Source organism: Equus asinus, chromosome 9 (assembly GCF_041296235.1).
Source record: "Equus asinus isolate D_3611 breed Donkey chromosome 9, EquAss-T2T_v2, whole genome shotgun sequence".
Lineage (NCBI taxonomy): Eukaryota > Metazoa > Chordata > Mammalia > Perissodactyla > Equidae > Equus > Equus asinus.
In genome coordinates this window covers 43,545,651-43,569,995 of record NC_091798.1, presented here as the reverse complement: position 1 = coordinate 43,569,995, position 24,345 = coordinate 43,545,651, and the positions used below count along the sequence as shown (strand labels likewise).

At 44.3% G+C, this 24,345-nt stretch overlaps 1 protein-coding gene across 1 annotated transcript; it reads right to left on the bottom strand.

Moving 5' to 3' along the window:
• Positions 1–22,136: 22,136 nt before the first annotated feature.
• Positions 22,137–24,023, bottom strand: NEUROG1 (neurogenin 1). Its single transcript, XM_014828410.3, has one exon. The coding sequence runs from the start codon at positions 23,667–23,669 to the stop codon at positions 22,935–22,937; it is 735 nt and encodes a 244-aa protein (XP_014683896.1). The 5' UTR covers positions 23,670–24,023; the 3' UTR covers positions 22,137–22,934.
• Between the last annotated feature and the right edge of the window lie 322 nt (positions 24,024–24,345).

The following is a 24,345-nucleotide window of genomic DNA, read 5'->3' as shown; positions in this document are numbered from 1 at the left end:
TGTGGAGTGATCCATCTTGGAAAGTTTGCATACGATATTCTGGATAATGAGTAAAAAAAGATGCTTACTTTTAGCTCAGGGGACCACTTGCTCTGAGGTGAGTGATGTAGGCATCCCAAAAAACTGGTTGAAATAATATGTATTAAAACTGGCGGAGAGGAAGGCATACTGATGACCCACAAGAGCCAACGTATAATGGTGTATTCTGGGGACCTTTTTCTGCAGAGGAAAGGGGACAAAGCATCGTTTGTCCCAGTTAGATCACAGACTCCTCACTATAGGTGACAGAATATCAGCACAGCAAAAGATCTCAGTAAATCTCCTGACTGATGGGGAGACTGAGGCTCAGGGAGGAGATGTGATGAGTTCTTGCTTTCAATGTAGGCCTTGGAGGTGGCTGCGTCTTTCTCTGAAGGCCTAGATAATTGCCTTAGGTTGCCTTCCCTGAAAGCAGAGCCTGAATCAGGGATTCTTGTTTTTTTTCTTCTTCTCTCAAAGCCCCCCAGTCCATAGTTGTGTGTTCTAGTTGTAGGTCATTCTAGTTCTGCTATATGGGATGCCACCTCAGCATGGCTCGATGAGCAGTGCTAGGTCTGCGCCCAGGATCCAAACTGGCAAAACCCTGGGCTACTGAAGCAGAGCACACAAATTTAACTGCTTGACGATGGGGTTGGCCCCTGAATCAGGGATTCTTGAGGAAGTGATTTGTTATATGAGTATTCTCAGGTAAAACCTGTATGGGGTGAGAACAGGATAGGGCAGAGGAAGAAGTTAGGCCCAGACGGGAGTTCAGCTGAAGTCCAGCCTCAACCTGATCCCACAGGAAGCTCTGGAGTATGAATAGTACCTCAAGATTGTCCCATCTTGTACCTTCATTGATTGGTCATTGGCTGCAGGCTGCCTGAGAGGAAGGAGTAGCTGTCTAGGCTGTCTCTTGCTCCCAGCAGCTGAGGGTAATTCTCTGAAGGAAGCAGCTGTGAGCTGTTAACAGCCAACACTCACAGCAGCTGATGAGATTATTATTTGGGTTGGGGAAGGGTACTAGTCAGAGGATAGGGTGCAAACTGTACTGTTCTTCATCTAACTCCAAATCACATCCTCCACATCAGCTCCAATTGGGCAGGAATCTTAGGCCCCTGGTCTTCCCCCTTGACAATGAGCTTGAGATCTTTTAAGGGAAAGATATAAAATGCTGAAAGAGGCCTATGTCAAAATAGACCATAGACCTACGTGTAAAGGTAAAATCGTAACATTTCTAGAAGAAACATGGGAGGTTTCTTCCAGAACCTCTACAACCTTGGAGGAGGCAAATATATCCTAGATAGGAAACAAAAACATTAACGATAAAAGAAAAGGATAAATTAGCCTTCACAAAAATGAAAACCTTCTGCTCTTCAAAAGACACTTAAGAAAATGAAAAGGCAAGCTACAGAATGGAAGAAAATAGTTGGAATGTATATATCTGATAAAGGAGCTGCATCTGGAATACACAGGGAACATTTGTAACTCAATAAGAAGACAACAAACAACCCAATTAAAAACTTGGCAGAGGAAAAAATAAGTATCAGAATCAACTCTGATTTAAAATTTTAAAATGTAACATAGATTTTGTTTTAGAAATATCTGTTACTCCTACTTTGACTTTATTCTTTTCTTCTATCTCCCTCATAGTGGTGTTTGGGAATGACTAATATCCATCTATATTAATCTGATTCTACATTGAACATGTGCTTGTAGTAAAAATAACAGTATAAAAATGGGTAAAGGACTTGAACAGACACTTTACAAAAGAAGATATACATGGAAGGCCAATAAAAACATGAAAAGATGCTCAACATCATTAGTCATGAGGGAAATATAAATTAAAACCATAATATGATGTTACTATGCATCCAGTAGAATGGCTAACATTAAAAAGTATAAGAACACCAAGTCTAGGCAAGTATCTGGAGCAATCGTAACTCTCATATACTGCTGGCAGGAGTGGAAAATGGTACAACCACTTTGGAAAACAGTTTCACAGTTTCTTATAAAGTTAAATATACTGTTGTTATATGGCTCAGGAACTCCACTCTTAGGTGTTTTCCCAAGAGAAATGAAAATATATGTCCACTCAAAGATTTGTGCATGAATGTTTGTGGCAGCATTACTCTTTGTAGACCCAAACCAGAAACAACCCAAATGCCTATCAATGTGAATGTATAAATAAATTGTGATACACACATACAATCGAATACCAGTCAGCAAAAAAAGAGTTTGAATCACTGCTATACATAACAACATGACTAAATCTTAAAGACGTTATCCTTACTGAAAGAAACACAAGAGTACGTATTGTATGATTCCATTTACGTGGAGTTCTAGAACCAGTAAAAATAATCTAAAGTGGGAGAAAGTGAATCAGTGATTGTCTGGGGCCAGTGAAAGAAGGTAATTAAATGAAAGGGGACACGAGGGAATTTTATGGGGCAATAGAAATGCTGTATATTTTGATTGAGATGATGGTTCAACGTGTGTATTTGTTTGTCAATAGCCAATAAATTGTACACATGTACATTGTATTGCCTGCAAATTATACCTCAATAAATTAACTTTGATGAAAAGAGAAATGTGGTTTCTTTTGAGTGATGGAATTAAGGATAATTTTCATTTTATTTTTTATACTTCTCTATGTTTCTAAATTCTCTACAGTAATCTCATCACTTTCCTTTTCAAAAAAATCACTGTCACTGTAAAAATGTTCTCTCCATCTTTGACGCCTCGGCTCAGATGCTCTCATTTTGGAATCCTTACCCGATGCCTCAGTTGGAATTAATTGTTCCCTCTTCTAGAACCTCATTGCCCTTGTTGGCGCCACTGCTAAGCCATTTGTATTCTGCCTTGGGCTCACTTTATAGTATTATTATTTGTTGCAATGATGATAATACTACCTGTGTGTTGGTTCCTTGCCCTGTGGGCACCCAGCAGTAGGAGGGTTGTTCTAGAGCACACCCCAAAATGTGGCGGGCAGATGTTCCATGTTTGGCAAATTAAACGGGGATTTGTCAGACTCGGGGGAAGTTTCTTATACAGTTCAAGGGCTGTCATCATCTATATGTGCATCCACAGTGACGTGGGGAAAACTGAAGCAGAACCCAGAGCAGCTGAGAGCTTGGCTTCAAGTCCAAGCTCTGCCAGTCACTACTCGGGTTACCTCCCTCGGCATGCCCTTTGAACTTCTGAGCTTCCCTGTCCTTTCCACAAAGTGGGGGCGATGATCTCTCCTTGTTTGCTGTGAAGCCTAAATAGTACAGTGCTTGGCACACAGGAAATGCCCAGTCCATGCTGGCTGCTATTATAATTATCATCATTGCAACAAATAATAATACTATAAAGTAAGGGGACTGCCCAGATGGGAAAGTGCTTACTAAGAAATATAAGGGTAAAGGAAGCAAAGGTTTTCTTCCTGGTAAAAGACTACTGTTCTTATTAGTGGGGACATAACATCAGTCTTTAAAAGCCAATGGAAAATTAATTTTCTTCCACATTAATGGTTTTTGAGAAAATCAAAACCATTTCCCACAGAAGCAGACGTCCCGAAAGGAGTTGGGATTCTGCTGGCTCTGCTCTTCATTCAGGTATCAGGTGGCAGCCAGGGCTCAGCCTGGAGGAGGCTGGCTTTCTCTGGAGTGTTTGCTGGAGCCGAGCTGACACAGATCTGATAGAGGTTGTCAGATCTCCGAAGAACAATCGACTTTCTAAGGGGAGCCCCTTCCCGGAGCTGCGCGGTGCTGCGTTACATTTGTAAATGCCAGCGCGCTGCTAAGCACGTCCCGGTGAATAGAAGTGTTTTGATGTTTTGTTTTTGGTCTGAGATTGAAGTCCAGTGTCTTGGGACCCAGTGACTTGGGCTGACCTTCCTGCTACATGGACAGGGCTAAATTTCAACCCCTGGAGGCTTCTGCACACAAAACCTCATGCCTCGCAAGGGCAGGTGCAAGGAAACCCGGCGGAAATCTGAAATCTTCGCTGCTTCAGAGACCCGAGCTCGCTTCTGTCAGAGGAATTAGGTTTCACAAGCCCTTTTTTATGTAGAAAGCATATCATTAGGGGAATCTGGACAGGGCAACTTATTAAAACTGCTGCCTGTAGCAAAGAGAAAGCTGTAAATGCCTAGGGACACTCAAGGGCTGACGGTGTGCATTTTTATTTCTATTAACTCTTGTAGAATCTTTGCAAGTGAATCACTTGGCCAGAGTAACGGGCTTCCAGATGGGGACGTCTCTGTTATCTTAGGACTTGCTAATTCTGGAAAACCTGTTTTCCTCGATACTTGCATTCCATTTAAAAAAAAAATAACTCTTATCTCAATATCCAATTTGAGGGTTTATATGTAAATATCCTGGGAAAATTATAGTAAGTGGTGATATGGCACATTTTCATCTCATTCTGATGCTGTTATAATTTAAAAAAAGAAAAAATGGCAAGAAATCTAGTAGTTTTTTTAATCGGGGTAACATAGACTTATAACACTATGCAAATTTCAGGTGTATTCCAATCTTTAAATGTTTTCACTTACAATTTTTGATTGCGAAAGCAGTTTTATAAGATCTGTAACTTCACCTTCTCGCCATTTCTGAGCTACTGTTGATGTCTCTCTCCAACTCCTCCAGTCTTGATTTTTATGCATAGCTAGTTTTCCACCATTTTGGTCAATGTGTATGTAAAGTTTGCAATTTATTTCCCCCTAACGTTTTATTCAAGGTTTATGTGCTTACATAGTCTTAATAACCATTCTTAGTAGAGTGTACTTTTTCCATGATGCTATGATGCTATTCTGCTCTACTTTACTGACTTGTTCTCCTGGGTTTGAGTATTTAGAGGTTTGTTCTAAACCTCTAAATACTCAAGATGGTGGTGGTTCTTATAAATGGGTTATTTGCATCTTTGGCCATTGAGTTTTTCTTTTCTTTTAGAAACTATTCCTTTAGCCACATTACAGCAGGTGGTTCTGGGGTGCACTATGATATTTGCAAGGGCCCCCAGGCTTGTACCCTTACCCCTTACCCTTCCTTTAAAAACCTCAGGCTCTGCATGCACCTGCGGGGTCTTCCTCAGCCCTCCTCTGAGGTCTGGCAGCGCCCCTCACATGTCAGTGGCCTTATGTAGCCCATAATCGGGGAGATCCGACCCTCGTCTTCAAGCAGTCTCCAGGGAGGGGCTTTCTGTACAAGCTCAGGTTGACTGAACTCAGCTGGTGTCACAGAAGCTCTACCCTTAAAAATTAAATCCCATGATATGTTTATTTATTAAATACCCATTCTCTGGAGACTCATGCTACCTAAGTTATTTATTTTCTAGCAAGTGGGAACCTTACAGATGACAGAGTTGCTGAGGTCAAAGTACTTCATGGTGCAGGATCGAGCGCCTTCTAGAGGTGGGTTCTGATTGAAAGCACTCTTTTGTGCCCAGTCATTCTGACAGGAAATGTGTTTGGAACTTCATTAAGCCCCTCACGATCTGGCTCCTGTCTCTCTTTCTGTCATTGCCTCCACCACCTCCCGGCTTTGCTGGGCTCCATCCACACCCGCCTCCTCGATGTCCTTCGAATGCACCAGTCTAACTCCCTCTGTTTGGATTGCTCATCCGCCTGATCTGAGCAAGGCTGATTCTCATCACTCACCTGTCAGCCTAGAGGTCCTCCCTTCCAAGAAGCCTCCCCTGACCACTGCTTCTAAAGTGGTTTCCACCCACTCTTTAGCACATTTTCCTCTTTAAATCTTTGCAGAGCTCTTTATCACCATCTGGTATTTTGTGTGTTGACTCTCTCACCCTCAGTCGATAAATCCCATGACAGCAGGGATCCTGTTTGTCTCATTCTCCCAAATCCTAGACCAGAGCCAGGCACATAGTAGGCCCATGATAAATATTTATTGAGTAGCCAAATGGATCCTTTGCTCAACAAGCACTTACAAAGTACTCCTAGGTAGACACTGTGGAATTCAGAAAATCGGAGCCAGACACACATTTCTTTAAAAATGCTGGTGTTGATGTGGCTAATTGCAGATCAGTGGTCAGCCTAGGGAGATCAGACCCATCCTGCTAGCTGTTTCTTTGCATTATCTCTCTGGGAGTGGCAGCCATGGCTCCCAAGAGACACCATTAGAATGTCTGAGGCACCGTGCCCTGTATACAAGGAGTGCTCATTACATGCATTCATTCTTTGGCCAGCACTTGCGTAGTACTGTCAAGAACTCTGAATCTGAGACTGTATCCTACTTGCAAGTTAACAAGGTAGCCTGCCAAAGTTTTGTGCTGGTAAAAGATATGTGACTCTTGGGTCAGAGGTAAAGGATAGTTTATTACTCATAGCAATAGTGGTAACCAGAGTTTTAGCACTTTGTGATGGTTCTCCAAGCCCTGATTTCCATTGGGTGACACGAAGAGGGCCAGATGACACCTACACACTCAATGAATTACAAGACAGGAACCCTGAGTTTAGGGAACCTGCTTCTTTTATACTGGACAGTCTGCCCTTTACTCTGGAGAGAGACACTATCTCTACGTTCCAAGGCTGTTCAGTATAAAAATATCTTTGAAAAGATAGTCCGAAACACAGAACAGTCAATGACTCTGCTCATAAGAAGTATAGAAGTATGTGAGACTCAAGGAGAATTGAGTCTCACAACAAGAAGCCTAGCAGGCCCTCAAATTTGTTGAATGAATGAATGAATGAATGAATGAAAGCATACCAGGTATTGCATGCAGCACCATATAGCCGAATCAGACATGGCTTCTGTCGTTAGGAGCTCATGTCTTCCTGCTGGGGAAATAAATGGTAGGGCAGTACAGTGGTTAAGTGCTTGCACTCTGAGCTCAGATATATGGATTTAAATCTTGCTCCCATCACTTGTTGGTTCTGTAGCCCTGGCCTCAGATTCCTCCTCTCTAAAGTAGAGATGATAAGGTTTTGTGATTAGATAAGCCAATGCCGTCGTACAGTGCTTGGCTCAGTGCCTAACCCCTGGTAAGTATCCAAACAAGTGTTAGTTATTAGGTTGAACTATATGAAATCACCATTTCTGTAGTTCAAATATCAGTGATTTTATATGGTTCAAACTAATTATATATTCATCATTATGAATCCTTGGCTTGGTTACAAATCATAATGTATAAATGACTGATTAGTAGAGGTATGCTCTGGGTCAGGTGAGGCAAGTCTGGAGAGGCAGAAAAGTATATGGGAAAAAGAAATGGGCCTGGAACCAGATGCATCTCTGAGCCCCACCTTCTCCTCTCATTAACCCCGTGACCTTGGGTGAACCACTTAACCTCTGAGCCCCTTGCCTCATCTGTGCTATAGATACAATAATCCCTTCTACTTCACTGGACATTGTGAGGCTAATATCAGATGATGGATGTGAAATTGCTTTGTAAACTGGAAGGCACTGTACTCATGTATTCATGCTTAATATGAAGAGTTCTTAAAGGTAGTGAGATTTGAGCCTGGGCTTCAACTAGACCGTCACTAGGTATAATGTAATATCCCTCCTAAATCTGTTAATCACAGTTTTACATTTGAAGTGTAGCACTGGCTCCTAAACTCACATAGCAGCATTAGAATCAAGTTTCGCTAGTCAGGTTTGTGTCTAAGGCCTACAGCCTTCAAGCACTGTAGGGACCATCTGGTGACCAAAAAAAGAGACCATCTCATTACAAAGGGTAATTGGCTTGCAGCTAAATCGGTCAACAGCTAACATTTATCAAGCTCTTTTAATGAGCCAGGCACAGTTTTAGCTCTTTACATGAATTACGTCTCATTGAAACTTTGAAAAATTCTGTGACATAGATAGGTACCATCATTACCCCCCATTTTACAGACGAGGAGACTGAAGCAAAAAGAAGCTAGCAATTAGGAGTTGGCAGAACTGGACTGGTGAGTTCCGTCATCTGATTACTCTCAGTAGTAGTCAGAAGCACCCATTGGCAGTTGGCCCCGTAAGAGGGAGGCTTGAGAGCCATCTTTCTGGGGCAGCTCTAGTTGTTCAAACTGCTACTGCTGTACTTCCTGATGGAAGTCCTGCTCTTCTCACAACCAGCCAGGGAAGGCCAAGCTCTGCTGGGGCCGTCCAGCCTGTTGGAATGGCTGCACACTTCATCCTTGCCATCGGCCTGCCTGTACCCTGCTGAAGAAGTGAGAACTTTGGCTCTGACCTCCTCTTGTTTGTGGGGACTCTCTGTGTTGTGAAAAGTAATGCTCACTTTGTTTGCTTCTCCATATATCTCGAGTCTGTGCTCTCCATGGAAAGAGCTGGCTTCTAGGTCTTTGTGGGACTAAAGCAGCGGCTCAGGGTCAGCAGATAGCCCTTGTGGCGAGCCCAGTTAGGGTAAAGTTTGGCTTCTGTGACAGAGACATACAATGAGACTGAACAAAGTTTATTTCTCATTTATGGAACAGTCCAAGAGGAGCATCCCAGGCGGCATGTGGGTCTGCTTCACGCAGTCAGGCAGGGGTGCAAGTTCCTCCAAGGTGCTCTGCCAACCCCGAGGGAAGTGCTTCTCAAACTATATGTGGTGGAGGACTCTTTTTTTTTTTTTTTTTAACATTTTCAATCCATTTCAGACCAAAATTTTTGTAAAAAATAGTAAAAATGAATTACTGGAAAAATACCTCCCAAAGACATGCAAAATACAAGGCTAAAGTGTTTTATTATTAGATACAATACACTTAAATTGCTATAAATGTTACTAAATACAGCCTCTCAATTTCTATACTTGTTTCATCAGCTTTTGGGGCGAGAAAACTCTTTGAGTGGCACTGGCCCGGGTACTCTTATTGTCCTCACGGCTGAAGCTGGGTTGTATCAGGTCCAGGTGACAGTCATGGGAAGGGAGCTCACCACATTCCATGATCACTTTTCATATTTTAAGTGAGGTTTATTGAGGTATAATTTACCTAAAATAAAACTCATCCTTTGAAGATGTACAATTCTATGAGTATTGACAAACTGTGTAACCATCACAATCAAGATACAGAATTTTTCCATCTCCCCCAAAAGATCTCACTTGCCCCATTTCTCATTAATCTTCTCCCTCACTCACCCCTGGAAATCACTCATCTAATTTCTGTCCCTGAAGTTTTGCTTTTCCAAAATGCCATGTAAATGGAATCATACAGTATTTGGCCTTTTGAGTCTGGCTTTTTTTCCCCTAGCATGATGCTTTTGAGACTCACTTACGTTCCTGCATGTATCAATGAACTGCTTTTACCTGAATATACAACAGTTTTTACCCATTTTCCTGTTGATGGGTACCTGGGCTCTTTCTAATTTTCGGAGAGTATGAATAAAATTAATATAAACATCTGCATAGAGGTCTTTGTGTAAACACATGATTTCATTTCTCTTAGGTCAATATGTAGGAGTGGGATGCTGAGCCATACAGTAAATATATATTTAATTTTATAAGGAACTGCCAAACTGTTCCAAGATGCTTGTACTATTTCGTACTCCCATCAGGAATGTATGAGAGTCTGAGTGTTCCACATCCTAGGTAGCACTTGGTATTGTCAGCTGTTTTATTTTAGCCATTCTAAGAACTGTGGACTCATGGCATCTCATTATGGCTTTAATTTGTATTTCCCTAATGACTAATTGTATTGGACATCTTTTCATATGGTCTTTTGCCAATGTTCTCTCTTCTTTGGTGGAGTGTCTAATTTTTTTTTTTTGCCAGTTTTTAGATTGGGTTGTTTGCTTTCTTATTACTGAGATGTGAGAGTTCTTTATATGTTCTGGATACCAGTCCTTTATCAGAATGTGTTTTGCAAGTATTTTCTCCCAGTCTATGGCTTCTCTTTTCATTTCTTTACAGTGTCTTTTGAAGAGCAAAAGTTTTGAATTGTTGATAAAATCTAATTTATTAATTCTTTTCTTTTACGCTTCATGCTTTTCGAGTTTTATTTAAGAAATTTCTGCGTAATCCAAGGTGCAATGATTTTCTTCCTTGTGTTTCTTTCTAAATGATTTCCCATTTTAAGTCTTATAATTTGAGTTAATTTTTGTTTATGGTGTGTGGTACAGGTCAAGTTTCATTTTTATTGCATATGGATATCTAATTGTTCCAGCACCATTTGTTGAAAATACTATCCTTCCTCCATTGACTTACCTTGGCACCTTTGTCTAAAATCAATTGACCATATATGTGCGGGTTTATTTTGGGGTTATTTGGTTTCATTGGTCTATGAGTCTATCCTTTACAAATACCACACTGTCTTGAAATCAGGTGATGTCCCTCCTCCAACTTTGTTCTTGTTTTCCAAATTGTAGGTGTAGATGATTATGCTGTCTGCAAATAAAGACAGATAGACTTTTTTCCAAATCTATGCCTTTTATTTCTTTCTCTTGATTTATTTCACTGGCTAGACCTTCAGTACAGTGTTGAATAGGAGCGGTGAAAGCTGACTTCACTGTCTTGTTGTTGATCATAGGAGGAACACATATTAAGTATAATACGAGCGGAAGTTTTTTCGTAAATGCCCTTTATCAGGTTGATAATTATTCCTAGTTTGCTGGGATATTTTATCATGAAATGGATATCAAATTTTTTTCAAATGAATTTTCTGCATCTATTGTAATAATTCTATGTTTTTATTCTCTTTTACTCTATTGATGTGGTATGAATTACATTGATTAATTTCAAATGTTGAGCTAAATTTGCATTCTTGGGATAAAATCCACTTAGTCATGATACATTTACCATTTTTGTATACTGTTAGATTCAACTTACTAATGTTTGGTTGAGGATTTTTACACATATATTTGTGAGGAATATGGTCTATAGCTTACTTTACTTGTAAAGTAAAGCCTTTGTCTAGTTTTTATATCAGGGTACTGCTGGGCTCAAAAACTGAATTGAGGTGTGTTCTCTCTTCTTCTTTTTCTGGATGAATTTCTATGGAATTAATATTATTTCTCCTTTAAGTGTTTGATAGACTACTTTAGAGAGCCATCTGAGCCTTTGCAGGAAGGCTGTAACCACAAATTAGACTTTTAAAATAAATATAGGATTATTCAGGTTACCTAGTTATTTTTGATTAAGCTTTTGTAGGTTGCATCTTTTACGGAATCCATCCTTTTCCTCTAATCAATCAAATGTATTGGCACAAAGTTTATAATATTCCCTTATCTTTGTAAGTCCTTATTATCTGTAATAATGTTCCCTCTTTCATTCTTGATTGGTAATTTATTTCTTCTATCTTATTGATCAATTTGGTTAGAAGTCTATAAATTTTGTAGGTTAATTTTTAAAAACCAGCTTTTGGCTCTGCAGATTTTCTCTCTTGATTTCTGTTTCCAATTTTATTGAAGTTTGTTCTTTTCCTTACTATGTCCTTCTTTATGCTACTTTTAAGTCAAATTTTCTCTTCTTTTTCTATTTCTTAAGAAACTTATTGATTCAAAAAATCTTTCTTATTTTCTAGTATAAGCAATTAAAACTATAAATTTATCCCTAAGTACTCTTTTAGCAGCATCTCACAGATTCTGATATGTTATGTCTTCATTTTCATTCAATTCAAAATATTTTCAATTTGTTTTAAAGATTTTTTATTTTTCCTCTTTTCTCCCAAAGCCCCCAGTACATAGTTGTGTATTTTTAGTTGTGGGTCCTTCTAGTTGTGGCACGTGGGACGCCACCTCAGCATGGCTTGATGAGTGGTGCCATGTCCACGCCCAGGATTCGAACCGGTGACACCCTGGGCCGCCGAAGCAGAGTATGCAAACTTAACCACTTGGCCATGGGGCCGGCCCCTCAAATTTGTCTTTTTACTTCCTTTTGAACAATGGGTTTTTAGGAGTGTGTTGTTCAATTTCCAATTATTTGGAAAGTTGCTGTTTCAGAGAACATATTTTATGCCGCTTGAATTTGTTTAAATTATGGAGAATGTTTTATGGCCCAAAATATGTCTGTCTTGGTGAATATTCTATGTGTACTTGAAGAGAATGTGTATTCTCATATTGTTTGAGTGTGGATGGAGTGTTCTATAGATGTAAATTAGACCAAGTTGGTTAATAGTGTTGTTCAGACCTTCTATATCCTTACTATTTTTCTGTCTGCTTTTTCTATAGATTATTAAGTGATGAATGTTAAAGTCTTTATAGTTACAGATTTGTCTATTTCTCCTTTCAATTATATCAGTTTCTGTTTCATGTGTTTTGAAGGTTCATCGTTGAGTGCTTACACATTTAGGATTGTTATATCTTCTTGGTGAATTGACCCCTTTATTATTATGTAATGTCCCTCTTTATCCTTGGAAATATGTCTTGTTCTGAAGTCCATCAGTCTGATAGTATAGCCACCGTAACTTCCCTTTGTTTAGTATTTGTATGATATACCTTTTTCCTTTCTCTTCCTTTTAAGCTATCTATGTCTTTACACTTGCAGTGGGTTTCTTGTAGATTGCATATAGTTCAGTCTTGCTTTTTTATCTGTTGTGACAATCTTTGCTTTTTCATGTAATTTGCTCTTAATGTAATTATCGATGTGATTGGATTTAAATTTACTGTCCTCCTAGTTGTTTTCTATTTGTCTTATCTGTTCTTTGTTCCTTTTTCCCACTTCTTTTAGATTAATTGAAATTTTTTATTAGTCTACCTTATTTCCACTATTGGCTTATGAGTTATACCTTTTAAAACATTTTTGCAGTTTTCCCCTGGGGTTTACAATATACGTTGTTAACTTACCTGAATCTACATTTAAAGAATATTCACTTCATGTAAAGTGGAAGAATCTCATGAGAGTATATTCCTATTCATCCCTCCCATTCTTTGGGCTATTTTTATTGCAAATTTTACTTTTACATATGTTATAAGCCCCACAATACAATATTATTCATTTTGTCTTACATAATTATCTTTTTTTGTTTTTTTTAGGGAGATTAGCCCTGAGCTAACTACTGCCAATCCTCCTCTTTTTGCTGAGGAAGACTGGCCCTGAGCTGACATCCGTGCCCATCTTCCTCTATATGTGGGATGCCTACCACAGCATGGCTTTTGCCAAGTGGCGCCACGTCTGCACCTGGGATCCGAACCAAGGAACCTGGGGCTGCCGAGAAGCAGAACGTGTGAACTGAACTACTGCACCACTGGGCCAGCCCCGTAATTATCTTTTAAACCAATTTAAAATAAGTAAAAAGAAAAGTGTCTTTTAACTTTATTTTTACCATTTCCTTTTTTTTTTCATTTCTTTGTGTAGATTCAGGTTTTCACTTGATATCAGTTCTTGGGTACTCTGTTCTGTTGTGGTTTTTCCCATTCTTTTTTTCTCTTTGTGTTTCAGTTTGGATAGGGTCTGTTGACCTATCTTCAAGGTCATCGAGTCTTTCCTTAGCTAAGGCCAGGTTACTGATGAGCCTATGAAAGGAATTCTTCATCTCTGATATCATGTTTTATTTTCTATTTCAATTCTACTGCTTCTTATACTTGTCATTTCTCTGCTGAAATTCCCAATTTGTTTAAGCATTGTGACAGTTAATTTTATGTGTCAACTTGTCTGGGATAAGGGATGCCCACACAGCTGGTAATACATTATTTCTGGGTGTGTCTGTGAGGATGTCTCTGGAAGAGACTAGCATCACCCTCACCAATGTGGGTGGGCATCATCCAATCCATTGAGGACCTGATAAAACAAAAGGTGAAGGAAGGGCGAATCTGCTCTCTGCTTAAGCTGAAACATCCATCTTCTCCTGCTCTAGGACATCATTGCTCCCGGTTCTTGGGCTTTTGGACTCACACTGGGATTTACATCACTGGCCCCCAATTCTCAGGCTTTCAGACTTGGACTGAGTTACACCACTGGCTTTCCTGGTTCTCCAGCTTGCAGACAGCAGATCATGGGACTTCTTGGCCTCCATAACTACATGGGCCAATTTCTATGGTAAATCTCTTTTACATAGATATATATCTCCTACTGATTTTGCTTCTCTGGAGAATTTTGACTAATATAAACCTGCTGTCCACGTTTCCGCTAGATTCTCTAACATATTAATCATAGTTATTGTAAATTTTCTATCTGAAAATTCCAATATTTGGGTTATAGCCGAGTCTGGATCTATTGATTCTTTTATCTCTTGGGAGTGAGTGGTTTTTCTTACACTTTTTTGGTATGTCTTGTAATTTTTTATTCATGTTGGACATGATGTGTACAGAAACAGTAGAGAGGAAGGTAAATAATTTTATGACTGGACATGCCTCTTCTTTTGTCATGCAGTTAGCATGGAGAGAGAGTGTTCAGTCAATCTAGTCAAGAGTTGAGCTTGGTTTGTGTTTTCTTGTGGTTATTATTACCTTCAGCGCACCATAGGCTTCCAATTTCTTCAGCACTGGGCTGTTGTTACAATGTACTTTTACTGGGAGGAGGGGGAGGGGTGCCAGAGGAGTTTTCTCAGTGGCTCATCTTTCAGCCATTTTGCCTGCCTGTGCTCCTGAGGGACATTGCTCTCCGTGCTCTTGTCTCTCATCCAGCATTAGATTGATGTTGCTTATTACTTGATGCTAGGTTTGTAAAGGGTGTCCAGCCTCAGTCTTGGTAAGCCCTATGTGTCTTGGCTTCATGGGTGAGGATTTCCAGCTCTTCATCCCCTTGGAAGCCAAACTCTGACTCATATCTGTGGTTGTTCTCGGGAAGGAGTTTCCTGTTCCTCCCCCTCCAGTAACAGACCCTTGCTCAGTATTGGTGTAGGATCCTGGCCTTTCCACCAGAGAGAGGTTGTTTTCTCTACTCCTCCTCCACCAGCGACTGATCTTTGCCTTTGTCCTAGGTTGAGGCAGTTTCCTACCCCTCCAACAGAAACAGGTGGGTTTGCTTCTGTATCTCCCCAGAAGCAATAGACGTTTGCTTATATCCTAGGGAAGAAAATGCCCCTTCTTCAGTGGCTTACTGCTTTTGCTTTAAGGATAGCATGCTGGGAAAGTAAGTGGGACTTGTGCCTGTTCCAAAACAGCAATCACCTCCTGAACATCTTCACCATCGAGGGGACTCCCTCTGGTCTTTTGCTCTGGCTTAATCATTCTTGTGAGCACCTAATGGGCTCTTGCAAGTGCGTATGAGCTCTCCTATTCCAAACGGACACCCTAGCCCACATTTGGCCTTTAGATTTTATTACAATTTTAGCCAATTTCTTCTTACTTGCTTGTATGGCAGCCACTTCTCCCCCGCATGCTTTGCCCAAGGTGAAACAGTTCACATGCTCTGCCTCTCCTCGGATAGGCTTTCTCCTCTTATAGTTCACTTTATCTAACTGTCTTGTGACCTCACATCTTTGATTAGCTGAAGAAAAGTTACGATTTTGTAGATTATATGGCTTTTTCTCATTTTTAAACTGGGAATGGGGTTCTTTGAAACTTTCTATATTTTACACAAAAGTGCAAATTCCCACCGTTGTCATAAAGGTGTAGTCCCAGAGGTAGCTCACAACATTTCCACTCATGATCCAGTAAAAAGAACCCAGTCACAATGTCATGCTTAACTGCAAAGAATCCTGGGAAATGTAGTTAGTCATGTGCCCAAGAAGAGGAGAATGGATTTTAGTGAATAACCAGCAGTTTCTGTCACCAGGCTCCAAACAAGTAAAATCTAAAATAATTCTGGGCTTGGAGCAATTGGGTAACACTGTAAAACAGTGAGGTTTACTGGCCCCATCCTTGGCGTTAGTCCTGTCAAGATGGTAAGAAATCTGAAGGGTGAGAAGCCCATGCCCATCCCCTTGCGTGTGTCCCACGAGCATATGAGGGATGTGTGCAGAGGGGTCTCTCCAGATCCATGCACATCTGGGTTTTAACTCCACTAGGATCCCCTGGGTAATAGACTGAATCTTGTGGGAGGCACAAGGTTTTGCAAGCCCATGGTTTCTTAATCCTGGCTGTGCATATTAATCATCTGTGCACAAATGCCAGGCCTTCATTCTAGATGTTCTGAAGGAAAATCTTTGGAGGTGAGACTCAGGCATCTACATTCTTTGAAGAAAGGCTTCTTGGATGATTCTTTGTACATAGCTTTGGGTGCCTCTGGGCTGGTCTGCGGAGGAAACGAAAGCAAGATAAATTCTTTTGGCTGCCTTCTGGGTTATGGCCTTCTTCCTTAAGGGAAAATGACTAGGATGAGGTGAAAGACTGAACAAAACCAACTTACCCCTCTTTGGCCTGGACCACCTTCAATCCCTCCTAGAAAGACGAGAGCCACTTTGGTGATTTTCCAGTGAAATTGTGAACTGCCGCAAAGGAACCTCACAGATAAAGGATGATCTCATCCTTTATCTCAGCCATGCAGGCTCTGGGGGCATGTAGAGGACTCAGGCATGTATCTTGGGGTTAAGTAGTCCAAAGTCCCTCAGAAGCTGACACGTTCACAGTGTGTACGATGATCAGGTAGTGACTTTAATGTGTGGGAGCCCAGAGGAGGATGGAGTAACTAAACTGGCCTAGGATGTCTGAGAAGGCTTCACAGAGAAGGTCATGTTGGAACTGCAGTTTGAAGGATGAGTGAGAGGTTGGTGGTAGCTGGATAGGAGACAAGTGGGTAGAAAGACACAGAGCCATAAAGGGCACTGCTGTGTTTGGAGAGTGATGAGAGGGTTCTTATGGTCCAAGCCTAGATAATATGGAGGGGTTGAGTGGTGTACATGCCAAGGCATCTCGCTTTAGTTCTAGGAAGAGCCAGCTGTAGTTTTTTGGGTATAGTTTTCTTTGAATAGAAAGCTGTGAATGAATCCAAGATCTGGCCTGTCTCGTTTTTGGGTTCTTCCAGAAGCAGACCCTGAAACAAGGATTTGAGTGCAGGTGGCTCTCATTTGGGGACTCAAGCTGAAGGGGTGGCCACTTTTTCAGTCATGCTGTCCTCGTGTAGAAAGCAGAGACAGTGAAAAGCTTGTGCAGTGAAAGCTTCTGCTTAGACATGCTTTAGCCCATGTTTACTCACATCCCATTGGACAAAGCCAGTTGCATGAGCAAGCCCAAATTCAATAGGATAGAAGCACCTTTGACTTACAGGAGAGCATGGTGAAGATGGAGAGGGAACCAATAATTGTGGGCAAATAGTACAATCTACCAAGCTCACATGCTGGGTGCAAAGTAGGTACCCATGCTGTGTTGGGGTGAGTTTAACCTAATAGAAGAAGCAACATATTATTAAGGGCCAAGTATAGTCCTTTAGATAGAGCAAAGATCAAATTTGAATTGCCAAAGCAGTGGTATCCTCTGATGGCCATCTTTTGCTTGTGTCTCAATGACTTGAGACCAACTTGGCATATTGGTCCCATTGTCCCCAGGTATACATTGTCCTTCACTCTCAAGGCTGGAGAAGACATATTAGTCAATGGCACAATGGGCTTCACCGGAACAAGAGAGTGACCTCTGCAGGCAACCAGGACTGGCATCTAATCACTGTCAGAAAGGATGGCATAAGCTCAGCCATCTGAAATCCCAACATCCTGTTTTGGCTTTCTGCCTCCAGGGTTGCCTGGCTCCTGGCCACCAGCCCAGTGGGGAGCAGGTGAGGTCAGTCAGTGCTGGAGCCAAGTGCTTGTCCTGTGCCATCTCAGGAAGTGACAGCTGCTACAGTTAGATGTACCCTGGGCTTATTCTGGTTTATGGCTGATGCAGGCAATTGGTGAAAGTTGGCAGGAGCACCTTCCAGGTTCCAATCTTCACCATTACACTCTTTGGTGTGGAACTTTGGAGCCTCAATACCCTGCTTGGCCTAGGTTGGAGCAACCCCAGAAATGTTCTCTGAAGGAAGTCTAGGCTTTGGTAAGATATGTAGGTAGGGCCTTTCTAGCCCAATGTGAATGGTGAAGAGACTGATTTTTCACAAGAGGATGCCACCAGGCTCTTAGCCCTATTGGTCTTGTAAACTGAAGTAGTGACACTCCAGTCCTTGCCAGAAAACTCACCCCCCAAACCCTCTGCAGACTGTGCCCACCTCTGTCAGGAAAAGGCAATTCAACTGACTCATCCTTGCCTCTAGGCAGGGCTGCTAGATAAGGTTGTACAGACTGTACCCTGTTCATGGCCCCCACGGGAGTGGGGGGAGGAAGGGGACACTCCACTGACCCCGCCGTGCACCCTGGCACAGGGCTGGTACACTGGAGGAGTAGGGGGAAGGAGGCCTTTTCTTCATTTAGCCAAAGGCCCCATATGGCAGCTGAGGCCCTGCCTGTAGCTATCATTAAGCTTATTCCTGGGTCATGCTGGGCCTTAGAAAGCTAAGTGTGAAGCCCATGATGCTTTTTGCTTGGCTGTCCTTCATTTTCATTCCTTGAGAGGCAATCTAAGAAGCAGCAGGAACACTGGAGCCAGATTGCTAGGGTTCAAATCCCAGCTTTATGACTTACTAGCTGTGTGGTCTCAGGAAAGTTACTTGGCTTCTCTGTACCTCAGTTCCCTCATCTGTAAAATGGAGATAATGACATTATCAACCTCATGGGTTGTGAGAATTAAATGAATTAATATGTGGAGTGTGTTTAGAACAGTGCGTAGAACACAGAGTAAGTGCTATGTAAGTGTTAGCTAGGATGATGAGGTCAATGACGATGACGCTATTGAGGACATTGCCCATGACATCACGAGCCCCTTCTCTCTACCCCCATTATGAATTTTCTCTGAGGTGTTTCTCTGAGGTCCCATGCCCAGAAAAAGTTATGGTTCTCTTGAGCAGCAATCTGTCTTTATCTTTTGGACACTACAACTCATGTTTCCATCTTTGCTTTGGGTGCTAAAATGAGCAGTTTCAGGCAAAACTAACCATTTGTAGAGGGGTTTGTGGGATGGGTTCTGTGAGCTCATGGCTCCTGACCCAAATCCTTGGAATCTGCCTTGATGTCTCTCTTTCTTCATACTCAAAACAAATCCTGGGGGCTGGCCCAGTGGTGCAGCGGTTAAATGCGCACGTTCCACTTCTTGGCGGCCTGGGGTTTGCCAGTTCGGATCCCGGGTGCAGACATGGCACCACTTGGCATGCCATGCTGTGGTAGGCGTCCCACATAGAAAGTAGAGGAAGATGGGCACGGATGTTAGCTCAGGGCCAGGCTTCCTCAGCAAAAAAAAAAAAAAAAAAAAAAGAGGAGGACTGGTAGCAGTTAGCTCAGGGCTAATCTTCCTCAAACAAAACAAAACAAAACAAATCCTGTTGTTTCCTTCTTCAAAAGTTGTCCTGGTTCTGACCACTCTTCACCCCCTCTCCAATGTAAGTCTTTCTTCAGGACTAACATGCAGACTCTTGGTTGGGTCCCTACTTCCCCCTGGCCCCCAAAGCCTGCTGTCCCTGTAACAACAAGTGTGGCCTTTAAAAACATAAGTCAGTTCACATCACTCCTCTGCTTTCAGTTCTTCAATTATCTTAAGAAAAAAGTCATGATTTGTGCTGCCCCCATCTGTCTCCATCCTGGCCCCGCTCATGCCCTCTGCTGCGGTCATATGAGCCTCCTTGCTGTCCTTGTAATCCACGGTGCGAGGCCAGGGCTGTCCCCTCACAGTGCCTTCTCCCTGGGATGCTTCCCCCTGGATACCGCCACGGCTGCTCCTTCCCTCTCTGCATCTGAGCCTCTGCTCGAATGTCCTCTCGTTACAAGCCCTTCCCTGACCATCTTTTCTAGAGGAGCAACCTCCCTCCCGCCCTGGCTTTCCAAAGTCCCCTCATTTACTTTCTTTTTTTTCCTCAGCATTTACCACCATCTGTCATAAGTTTATTTTGTCTTTTCTCACTAGTACATAAGTTCCTTTCAAACAAGCACTTTGTCTTGGTCACCCCAGTGCCTAGAGTGATGCTTGGCACACAGCAGGAGCATGATAACGTCATTAAAGAGATGAGAGAGTGAGCAAAATTCTTCCTTTTACTACGCCATCCCCATCTTCCCTGGCCTGGCTTCTCAAAGGCTTGGAGGCAGTGTGTGAAAGTAGATATGTTACACCAGAACAGGAGCAAAGGGAGAGATTGAGGGAGAGAATAGATAAGGCTTCTGAAGTCCCAGTGATTCCTCAGTGGCAGATTCTGTTGGAGTGAAACATGGCTGTCAGTGGGACGTTCTATGCCCTATAACTGATTAGAATACTCTAGTAACTCCCAGCCTGCCTTCACAGATGCCAGTGGATGAACCAGAGTTTACTGCAAGGAGAAAGAGGCCCCTGAGCTGGGGATAAGCATTTTCAATCACCTTTTCTCTCATTTGAGAGCTCCAAGGGCCACGCAGACCACATATATGCTTGCTTCCTTGGAAGAACAATATTAACTAGGAGGGGTGGAGATGCCCCCCAGCAATCACTGTTAAAGATGTTTCCCTAGATAGAAAGTGCTCTGGGCCCTGCACCTTGAGTTGTGAGCCTGTTTTGGCAACAGAGTCGGGAGTATGGTTTGCATTTCTTCAGTCTTGGGGATGGTGATGGTGATGTTTCTCGTTTTCAGCACTGGCTGGCTGCAGTTGTTCAAGACAAAGCTCCTACTGCAGCAGGAGCTCCAGAAGCTCCACGAGCTCCCAGGCCCTCGGGCTCTTTGTTTGCTGGGGGTTTTCCCCAAGGATTTTGGACAACGATAAACATAATTGGCCGTTCTCTTCCTCTGACCGAGACAAGTGCACCTATGCCACATCTGAGTAGTCTCCACAGGGGGCCTGCCCTTCTTGCAGACTCAGGCTGAGCCCCTCAGAAAGCTGGAGGGAGTCACTTCCGAGCATCCTATGCACAGGAGAGCAGAAAATCTGATGCAGACCATTTGTGTGTTTTGCCATAAGAAAATGCAAAGCTAGCAGAGTGAATTAATTCTGAGACAGACAATAGAGCGGGGCCGGGGCAGGGTCATTCAAGAGACACAACTTTTTCTTTGGAGCTTTTAGCAGAAGCAACTCCCTTCTGAGCCCTCACAACTTCTGAAGCTTTTCTTGGAGGACCGTATCTCCACTCTGAGAGCAGTTAGAGAAGGCATACAACTTTCCAGAACCTTCCAAAAAGGAGTCTTTTTATCTGAAAAAGGGCTTCTTGCCCATGGCTGGGCTTAGCAACGCCTGCTGGGGACCCAGCTTATGAATCTGTGGATCCAGCTCATGAGGACGTGTGTGTGAGGAGGGAACACACTTCCACAAGGGGAACATGCTATAAGTGGCCTTACTTCTGGCCCTCTGCTTCTATTCATCTCCTAAATGGGTATGATTTCTCTAACACCGTACAATACTATTTTCCTGAACCCATTTCTACTTGCTCCTGCTAAATAATTATATTCATGAGAAGGGGCAACCCAGTGGAAAAAAATTTGGTCTTAATGTGGGGTGACTTGTGAGCTGGGAAAACAGGCAGCACGAGCATTTTAGGAACTAACTTTTGTAAATACCCACATTCTGAAATTTAAAACAAAAGCCACTACTGGCCAGTGCTGTTAGCTAATTGTCAGACAACAGACAAACATACTGCAGCCAGAAGAATCCCCGCTGAGTTTGGGCGGCTGATTTCTCTGGCAGCAAATGAAAGCTTTGGCTGTTGCCCCTGAGGACTGGCTGAGCAAGCCAGGACTGAGCACACCTCACATCCCTCTCTCCCCGCAGGGTGGGCACAGTGTGTGTGTGTGTGTGTGTGTGTGTTTGTGTGTTGCAGGCATCCTACCTCACAATTTTAGGCAGCTGCACACCCCACCCAGGGACCCCACCCCAGCGTAATTCACCCCACACCTCACAGCCAGGGTGATCCCAGGCTCAATGGACAACAATTTGGAGGCACTGGTTACAAATCAATTTCCCCCTCTAAATAGGCTGTTATAAGAGTGGACCCTTCTGCTTGCCCAGCCTGGGCCCACCTGTCACTGGGACTTCCTAGCCAGTGGTCACACTGTATTGATCTTTTTAATCCCCTCTCTTTGAAAGACAGAGCCAGCTGATGTGGCGTTCCTCAAAAGAAAGACTCTCCCACTGCCCCTACCTCTACAGGTAGCTGCATATCCGGGGCTAATTCCCCACTAAAAAGTCTTAATTGGCTTATGGGGAGCCTGAAAGATCTCCCTTGTGTTTACAAGGTTAAAGGAAATGATGGATCCCAAATGCCCTTGTCTGTCTTTATCCCTTTCTTGGTGGAAATCAGGTGCATTTTATTTTTTAATTGTTTTTGAAATGGGACTGGAGGGTTTGAAGGTGGGTGAGGATAGTGTTTCACTTTAGTGGTTGCGCAGCCCGCGGAAGGGAAGAAAAACCCCAGGGACACACCAACGTTAGGCAAGAAACTTAGTGACTTTTTTTTTTCTTAGTTTTTATTTACACGAGACATCTGCAGTACAAAAATGTAAACTTTGATAGCTCATAATAAACTCTTTATGTACAAAAATACATTTTCATATGAATGAGGCATCTTGAATAAATTAATGTACTCTGCAGGCCGGTGTCTGAATAGCTATGCCAGAGTCTCGGGTTCTTCCTCGAGCTGGCCTGCGGTGGTGGGGGTCGGGATCCATAATGCATGAAGCCCACTCCTTGTCTCTCCTTTTTAAGCCTTTTCATTGTATTGTCAGCCGGCTCAAACCGAATTTTCATGCTCGTTTTTCTTCATTAGAGTTCTACAAATTGTAAAATTGACTTTTCACCTCGTCTTCAGGGGCCGATCTGTCCCTTTTCTAAATCACACTGAAATGGTGGCTGGGGTCAGCTCTGAGCCAGCCACAAAGGAGGTTTTGTGGAGTTCAGAAAGTGCAAAAGGAAAGGCCGTCTAGGGGCGGGCAGGAGGGGCCTGGGGCTCAGGGCTAGAGGAATAGACCAAGGGGCAGCCACAACGAGGGTGCAGCGACCTAACAGGCAGCTCAGGTATCCCCCTCCCCTTTAAAGCTCCCGCTTCCTCTCCTCCGCCTGGCCTGGGGTCCGGAGGCCGCAGCTGGGGTCTCGCCTACTGCCTGTTTCCTGGGGGAGGGGGAAGGTAACGGTGTCTCAGTAGGGCCTAGTGGTAAGGGATGAAACAGGGCGTCGTGTGGAGCAAATCCTTGGGCAGGGCAGGGAAGGAGAAAAGAGAGTCGCCGGGACCATAGGCGAAGTCTTCGGAGGCGGCGGGGCTACTGGGATCAGAAAGTGGCGAGGCGGCGGCGGCGCAAGGGGAGGCGGTGGCACCGGAGCCCCAGGACTCGGCGTCGCTGGCGGGGCTTGGGGGCCCGGGCAGGCAGGGGGCGCACTGAGGCGGCAGGAGGCGCTCCCGGGCACTGCCCCCGGGCAGCCCCTGGTCCGCCAGGCGCAGGGTCTCGGCCAGAGCCCAGATGTAGTTGTAGGCGAAGCGCAGCGTCTCGATCTTGGTGAGCTTGGTGTCGTCGGGGAAGGAAGGCAGCACGCTGCGCAGCGCGTCCAGCGCCGCGTTCAAGTTGTGCATGCGGTTGCGCTCGCGGTCGTTGGCCTTGACGCGCCGGCTCCTGCGCAGCGAGTGCAGCAGCGCCTCGGAACGTACCCGCGCGCGACCCCTGCGCCGCCGCCGCTCCTGATCGTCGTCCTGCGCCCGGGGAGTATCGGAAGCCCCGGGAATCCCGGGAGCGCCCCTGCAGGCCGGCACGGGCGGCCCCGAAGCGGAAGCTTGAGGTTGGAGCCTGGCACAGTCTTCCTCGTCGGTGAGGAAGCCGGACAGGTCGCTGCTGCTGCTGCTGGCGGTGCAGTCAAGGTCCAAGAGGCATGTCTCCAGAGGGGCTGGCATCGTTGCTTTGTGCAGGACCGACGGACAGATAAGAGGCGCTTAGAGGACAGGAGCCTGGGCTGAGGGCAGGGCCGCCGGGGCGCACTTACGATCCGAACGGCCCCGGGCTACTCTGTGCCCGCTTCGGGCGCGAAGGCTTGGAAGGGCGCAGGGGCGCACTGGGAACTTGGCCTCGCCTCCTCGCCTCGCCTGCAGGGGCCACGCTCCCGGTCGGTCTCCCGAGTGATCTTGCCGGCGATCAGATCAGCTCGTGTGAGTACCGAGTGTGGCACACGACCGGCCTCAAGACCTCTTAAGTACCGGCGCAACAATGGGCGCCCCCCTCCCTTGCCACCTCCGCCCCCGCGGCAGCCCCCGTGAATGGAGCGAGGCGGCAGGTCAGCCCCGTGCGGCGTCCGGGTATTTGCATAATTTATGCTCGCGGGGGGCCGCCCTCGCCCCTCCCCCCTCCCGGAGCGTGCCCGTAATTACCGCGGGCCAATCGGCGGCGTCGCGCGGCCCCGGGAGCTGTCTCTGGGCCGCGCGGGCCAGGCGTCTCCAGGCAGTGAAACCCAGGCGGGGGTGGCCGGCGATTAGCGGCAGAGGCACACTCCTCCGGGGGCGGGCCGGGCGCCCCTCACTGGGGTGGGATGGGGAGGCGGGGCGCCGGCAGGAAAGTGTGAGCGGTTCCGCGAGT